General features: G+C 36.7%; 1 protein-coding gene across 2 annotated transcripts; it reads right to left on the bottom strand.

Annotated features, from left to right (window-relative positions):
- Nucleotides 1-1,843: 1,843 nt before the first annotated feature.
- On the bottom strand, nucleotides 1,844-6,793 carry LOC133030806 (protein SMAX1-LIKE 8). Of its 2 annotated transcripts, none has more exons than XM_061103698.1 (3): nucleotides 5,356-6,793; nucleotides 4,059-4,302; nucleotides 1,844-3,933 (listed from the first exon to the last, which is right to left on the bottom strand). In XM_061103698.1, exons 1-3 carry the CDS (start codon nucleotides 6,540-6,542, stop codon nucleotides 2,095-2,097), a joined length of 3,270 nt encoding a protein of 1,089 aa, XP_060959681.1. In that variant the 5' UTR covers nucleotides 6,543-6,793; the 3' UTR covers nucleotides 1,844-2,094. The 2 variants fall into 2 exon arrangements, with proteins under 2 accessions (XP_060959681.1, XP_060959678.1); XM_061103695.1 differs by having other exon boundaries at nucleotides 5,350-6,792.
- Nucleotides 6,794-7,972: the final 1,179 nt, after the last annotated feature.

Raw genomic sequence — 7,972 nt, 5'->3', positions numbered from 1 at the left:
TTAGAGCACAAAACCCAACATCATTTAATTCCGCTGCACCCACTGTAAGGTTTCTCTTAAACTTTATATGTGTTTATTTTTATTGTTTTAGATATTTGTATTAGGATGTTAAATAACATGCATGGTAGTAAATCTAGATCCTGATAAAATAATTCCAACAGACAAATCTCTTAGAAAGGAAGAGTAAGAAAGAAGAAATAGTGTAATTCTCAAGCATAAGTTTGGAATGAACAAATAGGACATTAGTTGTTTTCATAGAAAAATAAAGTTGGAATCTGTTTACAAGGAAAGTTCTAGTTTTTTATTAGGGTATATAGGTGCGGAAGACGGTGGTAACCAACCCGAAGGAGAGAACGAGATCTAGGCTCAGATCTTATTATTACTCTGCGACAGAAAGGAACAAGGGTTAGAGATCTGAGCGGAAGGAGTCATATTATTCTGCTGCAATCAATGTAAGGTTTTCTAAACTATTACGTGTTTAATTTCATCATATTAGAGATATTCATATTTAGGATGTTAATGAAACATGCTTGTTAGTAAAACTAGCTCCTGGTAAAATAATCTCAACAAGAGAAGCCTCCTTAGGAGAAACTTTGAGGTACTTTACAAATTGTATACAAGCACTGACCAAAAGATAAGTTAGTACTCGTATATGTCTTTTAGGGCAAGATTCCTTGGATATTTTGGAAGCCTAAAAACCATTCAAGCTTGGACCAAACTCCAAGACATTGTCAAAGCAACATCAAATGAAAAATGTTAGTCTAATACACAGCTAATGGCAAATTTAATGCCACTGGTCTCATATGACATTGTCCTTAAGCTTGGGACTTCATTCAGCACATTCCTTGAAGACAGAAGCTTCCAGAAGCCTTTTAAGCATAACCAAATCTACAAATCAATAGATATAGATATACAAATTTCATACTTTATATTTATTATTATTCAAATATAAAAGTACAAAATATTTTGTATTCGAACTTAAATCAAAATTCAAATATAACAGATCTCCTTAAATGTAAGAGAAGAATGTGCCGAGCTTTATGACTATAAAAACCCCTGACCTAGGCATGGAAAAGGGATTGCTCTCGCTTATTTTGGATCGGACTCTAATTTTCGCCGTGCTTAGAAACCCTAAGAGAAAAGGATTTGCTTCTTTTGCCTCTTGAGCAACCTTGAAGATAAAAAGCTATCTGATTCATTGTAAAAGGGACTTGTCCTCTCATTTGCCTTCTTAAATTTTAGCAAATTTAAAAGAGAAAACACTTCTGCCATTCTAATCACTGAAGAATAAAAAGCTTATTACTGCCATTTTAAGAACATAACTCTAGTCGTGTTCTTTAGCATTGAAAATAATAATATCACAAGTGAACTAGCCTATTATCAATAAAAGGGGGTAAACTACTATAAATTCATATACCTTTTTCCATCCTAAAAATCTTAAAACCATTTGTTTAGACCACCATCAAAGTCTTGCTCAATCATTGTGTTTTACCATCAAAGTCAACAATTTTCACAATTGAAGGGAAATTTTTTAGAAATAATAATAATAATTCAATTTACAAAATCCTACAAATATCTAGAGGAGATATTTATCCTATAATTTAATTATCAATTTAACCTTTTAAGATATTTATCCAATAAATTAATTATCAAATTTAAGCTTTTAAAATAACTTTATGTACTTCCAATATTATACAAATTTAAGAATTATAGATATGCTACATCTTTATATTTATAATATTTTGTCAATATAGTCCCAACATTGTTACTCTTTTACTTCATTTCTAATATAGTGAAATTCTTGGAAAATTTACTAAAAAAGTTAATAGATATCATCAACTTAGACTACAGAAAGAAAAATAAAACATTAACAACTTCAACTTATTTAGTACATAAAAGGGATAAAAATCACACAGGCCCTAGCTGCAAATTACATTATCATACACAAAGAGCATAATAAACCCAATCATTTATGGGGATTAACAGAGCCTGAAGAGAAGTAGCTAAAAACTAAGTGCTATATTATGACACTATATACTCTATAATTACAAAACAAATAAAAATGAAGCTTGTTTTCTTGATGTATCTATTGCATCAATTTATGATGATACTAGGTGGAAGGTAATTTGTTTTGTTTTGCTCCTCCAAGCTGAGGCCCTCACAAGTAACTAACTTCACAACAGAATGAACTGTAAGGTTGTTGTTTCTCTTCTGAAGTTCTGAAAATCCCCTACTTAGGACTTGATTCACCCAATCTTGCACCACTTTGAACCCATCTGATAAATATGTAGCTGCAAGTAATTGTTCCATGACATTAGACTCAATATCTAGGATACACTTGGAGTGAACAGTTCTTTGGAAGCTATCTTTTATCTCAGTGAAGATTTTCTCAGCAAGTAAATTGAAATCGACCGGCTTGAAAACCACTGTTTCATCAACCTGGTCAATGAAATCTAGTAACCAAGCATCAGAGTTCTCAGAAACGTAGTCATTTTCAGAGCTTCCTTCATTTGTTAGTTGCTGCAGTTCATTTTCCTCAGCAGGAAGGTTGAGATCAAGATGCGCCGAGGATGTCTTGTGTGCTCGTTTCACTGTTTCTGAGCTATCACGCTGCTGCAGAGGTTCACTGACACCAATCAACTTCCTTTTGTTAACTATTGAATTTGAATTGGTGTCAGGTAGTATCCTGCTTTGGCTTGCTCCACTATCTTTAGAAGCACCTTCAATCATAATCCTCAGTGGCCGACCTTTTACATTTGAGATTCTTTCCTCAGAATATTTGGATGAGTCCTTAGTAGAAATCTGGATATGATGCTGCTTTGAGACTGCTGAAGTTGTCAAGAAGATTTTGTTACTTGTGCTAACTTCTCTTCCATAGGAGTCAGAAAATTTACCAGTTGAGATAGCCTGCAATAAACTATTTCGAACCAGTACATCAGACTTGTGAATATTTTCAAGGAAGACAACTGCCAAAGGCTTCTTGCACATTTCCCCAGCAATACAATCAACAACACTCTTGCCTCTAAATTTTACATCACAAGTGATTGATTCTGAATGGATCATTCTAGTTTCTGAGCTCAAATCAACACAAATAACATTCTCCCGGCTTCCATATAGTATCTCGGCAAGAGAGTAAGCAATTTTCTTCTTGCTGCTTCTATCCGGTCCGATGAAATTCAACCATATATCCCCTCTCTGACTTCCTCTGGTTCGACAGCGAACTATAGTTTGGGTAACAACACTTATGGCCTCCCATTGCCAGCCAACACTCTCAAACATAGCTCTAAAGAGCATCTTCACATCTCTTGGATCAAATTGCCTATGATTGTCCAGACTAGCAGATGTTGACTGAGGTCTATGATTAAACAGATAACCATTGGCTGAATTAGCATTTTCCAAGCAACAATCTGAGATGTCTTGCCTAAGCTCCAAGTGATATTGATTTTCAGGTTTCTTCAACTTGTTAAAACCTCCTGATATGAAAATTCCCAGGCCTAGGTCTGTGGTCACAGAAGTTGCGGACGCAGGAGATCTTTGATTTCCATCACCATTGCTTGAATTGGAGATACTGCAACGAGGAGACCTGGCACCACCCGACTCGAGATCTTCATCTTTAGAAGGCTTTTCCCATATTCCAGATGAAAAACTCTCTGTCTTCTCTTTGGAAACAGGAAAAGGATTGCTTGCTTGTGATGCTGAAAACTTTTCAACATCCGTTGGCAAGCATGAATTTAGATCCATGTGCCTAGTAGCTCCATGTGAGGAAACATCCTCATTAGCAACAATGTCCCTGTTATTTTTGCCAGACTGGAACCCGACTATAGTTGGATACAAGTTTGCTTCAGGAAATCGTCTAGCATCGTGAGAAGCATTATCCTCGTTCTTCTGCAGCCCTGGAACTTTGACATTCAATAGATCTCCATCATCTTTGGTCTGCACTGAAGAGATACAAACTGGTTTTTTCAAACAAATACTGTGAAACATTCCGCTTTCTATATAAGGCGAAACCAAAACTAATTCAAATAAAAGTGTTATTGTTTCCTTAAAGTGATACACACCTTCACATCCAATTCCTTCTTAGAATTTAGTGCTGCCATTTGCAACCAAGAAGGCAAGCTAGATGGACTCTGATCTGCAACCGAAGAGGTGATGCCCGGCTTTGACACATTAGATACTTCATGCTCAGAATTATCACTGTGCTGGAGAGAGCGGGACAGGCATTGAAAAGAATTGCTTAAAGGGAACTTTACATCAGATGGTGCTGAAAAGAATCCACCAAGAGGAACAAATGTCTCCATCAAGCTGTAAGTTTATCCATGACCATAATTAAAATGCTGAGTAAGATAAGAGACATATTATACAAAGGGAACATCTTCACACTGAAAAATGCGATCGAAAGGTTTAAAATTATCGAATAAGAGACAGCTAATACAAGGTAACATTGCTAAAAGTTAAACTTAAAAAGGTTTTTTTGGACAAAGCTAAAGAGGGAAGCACTTAACTAGATTGTTATCCCTCCAGTTAACTTAGTATCAGAAAACTAGTTCTAAACAAAATTTGTAGCTAGCGCTAAAAGAAAATTGTACTAAATGTTACTAAAACTGTCTAAACTAACAAAAGAAGGATAAAATTTCCATATTAGAAGAAACATATATAATCTCTCTATTGATAGTGACAACGATTTTTTTTTTTTTTTCAATTAACATCCTTTTCTTTTTAAGAAAGCAAAATAAGTGGATGATAAAGAATCACAGCTAACTAAAGTTTAATGAGTCTTTCCTACCACGCATATATCTCCACAGCTAACTAAAGTTAGCCCCAGCAAAATACTATCCTAGCTCAGAAAGAAAAGTAATCTAAAATAAATGCATAAGAAGGTCAACCCTCCTGAGAATAAAAACCCTCTAAATCTGAACTATACTAGAAGGTCAACCCTAGAGAATAAGACATCTTTAAATAAACATCCCGAAAGTTTATGAATTTGAAAATTATGATGTATCGATGATGTGCCTCATATATTAATTAACAGCTATATTAGTTATAATCGGATTATTATGATACACAAAACTTTATTCTCATTAATTAAAAATATTGGCAGAAGCAAACAAAGTCATCACGTAATATTTACCAGTGTCGTTTTAGAAAAAGAAAATAAAGATATTGAGAAAACTGCTGAAAAGAGTGAGACGAGAAATTTTTTTATTTTATTTTTTTACGACCAGCCAAAACACCTTTTTGATAATTAATTAATATATAGAATATCAATTAAATAAGTAAAGCAAATCCAGCAAAGCAGTAATCATGCAAGTCACAAAATCAAGAAAACTGTACGTAAAAAGTAGTTAGTACCTAGACCTGGTATACGATTCAGGCATGGAAGATCTGAGAGAGGTTATGGGAAGAAGTTGAAGGTCCCAATCTTTCTCAATCGACGGAAACTTACTCACAAACTTCAAATAGCTCTCGTAGCTTGCCGTGGCACCGATTAACCACACTTTCCCGGTCTGAAGCTCCAAAAACCTCGTTATTTGGTCGACGACATTGCTCACTATTGCAACATCAACCGTTGAATTTTCATCCACGAAGTTCTTCAAATCACCAAAGTTCAAAACTAAACCCGACCCAGAACACTGCTCGACTAGCTGACTTACCTCCCTTAACTTTAAACTCAAAGACCCTTTTTCTGAATCTTCCATAATCGTCTTCGAAACATCATTTTCGATACAAACTGTAGTCACTCCAGATAACCCAACTGGCAAAACGCCATATTTTCTCTTCTCAAGAACCTCAGTGAAGCTCCGAAGTGCATCGTAAGCGCATACACCCACGAGAAGAGGATTTCTTCCTTTGTTCCGGATAAGTATTTCTCCTATTCGGCGGCAATTCCCGTCTCCGTCGGATACGATTCCGGCGGGGAAACCAGGGAAGGAGAAGCTGGAGCTCCGGTTTACTTGATTCGGAGGGTACTCGGTCAAGTTACAGAGGAAAACAGGGGGTCCCCTGTATCGCGAATATCTGAGGAGTTGTGAAAAAGGTCGCAAAATAGCGAGCTTTATCTCGGAGCTCCGAAAACCCGCTTCACCGAAGACCCGGCTGACAACCGGGTCGTCAAGAATCGACAGAGTAAGATGTTGTAGCTCGACTTTGACGCAAGAAATAGAAGACTGTTGAGGAATTTGGTGGTACATATGGTAATTCTCGGGGTGCCTTCTCTGGTTAGCTTGGGAGCGTTTAATAGCGGCCATGAGCGAGTTGGACACGGGGGGGTCGTCAGCTAGTTGGGTCGACGAGACTCGGTCCAAAGAAACGCTGAGGCAGAGCTCCAGAGCTTTAAACTGGAGACGAGGGGAGTAAGCTGAGTTACGGGCACGCGCGCACGCGTCTCGGAGAGGCGACGACGGAAGCGAGAGGAGCGCCGAGACCGCATGAAGCGACGTCGTTTGGGCGTGACCACGGCGGCGAGCCACGGCCACGGCCTCATCTAGCGCGTGCGCAGCCTCCGGCGTCAAACATTGCCTGGCCACACTCACCGCCGTAGGCATCACCCCGGAGCATATACAACAAAGTTAACTGTTTTCGTAAACTAATAATAATAATAATAATAATAATCTTAAAAAAGAAAAGCAATTCTTTAATTTAACTGATTACGGAGGTTAGAACTCAGAATTAAAATCTATCTTACTTTCTTTGGTTTATTTTTTACTTTATTGAAGGAAACAAATATATTTATATAATTTGCAATAAAATAAGTTTGTAAAGAGAGAGCAAGAGTGGTTTCAATTATTTATTGGAGAATTGTAAGAGAGAGGGAGGAGTATAATATATTAAAAGAAAAAGAGTATAGGATGTTGCTGTTGTTGGGGTTGGGTGGTGGTGATGTAAGGTGGGGTCCACGTGTAATGGTGTGGGGTCCACGTGGCGCAATGTAATTGTGAAGGGAAGAAGGAACAGGTGGTGAGTGAGTATAGATTCTATAAATAATAATTATATAATTTTCCAAATATCAATTTCCATAGATCTTTTTGGGCACTCAGCACAGTAGAGGTCGTCACCTCACTCACTCACTACCCCATTTTGTTATGATTGTTACTTTTAAATAATAAATAAAAAGAAAGAGAGTGAGAGATGCTGTGTCCACTTACTTTGAGTGCGCTAAAAGTGACAGTCAGCGTTACTGTACTGAGTAATATGCTTATGTGTAATTCAATTTAGAGAAATACTAAACAGCACTCTCCAATATTACCAAATATATTAGTTTTTTTTTTTAATGGGAAATATATTAGTTAAGAAAAAGAAATTAAAAAATATATTACTACTTAAGGATATTGATGGATAAATTAATTTTTTAGCGGTAAAACTAATTAAATTTTACTTTTATTATGTTATTTACATATTGTTAAATGTCAACACTACGATGTGCACAAGTATATGTGACAACATAAAAATAATTCAACAAGCAAAAAATAAATAATAAAATTACAAAAATAAATATTTATAACTCAAAAAACCATAGCTCATCCATCCCAATTGCCTTCCCCTCTCTCTTTGTTACTCTCTCTCTTGATCTAGGTGGAAGTCCAGCAAACGACCAGGCGCACGGTTGAATCTCGGCGACAGTGATCGAATATGATCACAAAATCATGATTCCCATTCCTGGTTCACACTTTTTCTGCGGCACCTTCCTCTCTTTCTCTTTGTTTCTCATTCTCGGTGTAGGCGAACGGCTATGCAGACGGTTGAATCTCGGTCACGATGGTTGGATATGACCACGAACTCATGATCACCACCCCACAAACCCCTCCCCCCCTCCCCCCCAATATATCTCTCTATATATATATCTCTTATCTCTATCAATTACTCTTATTTTTCTCTCGTTATCTAAGAAGAAGAAGAAGAAGAAGAAGAAGAAGAAGAAGAAGAAGAAGAAGAAGAAGAAGAAGAAGAAGAATTAGGGGTTCTAATGGTTCTAGAG

The sequence above is a fragment of the Cannabis sativa genome, chromosome 1 (genome assembly GCF_029168945.1).
Source record: "Cannabis sativa cultivar Pink pepper isolate KNU-18-1 chromosome 1, ASM2916894v1, whole genome shotgun sequence".
Classification (NCBI taxonomy): domain Eukaryota; kingdom Viridiplantae; phylum Streptophyta; class Magnoliopsida; order Rosales; family Cannabaceae; genus Cannabis; species Cannabis sativa.
This window is presented reverse-complemented; position numbering and strand designations above follow the sequence as displayed.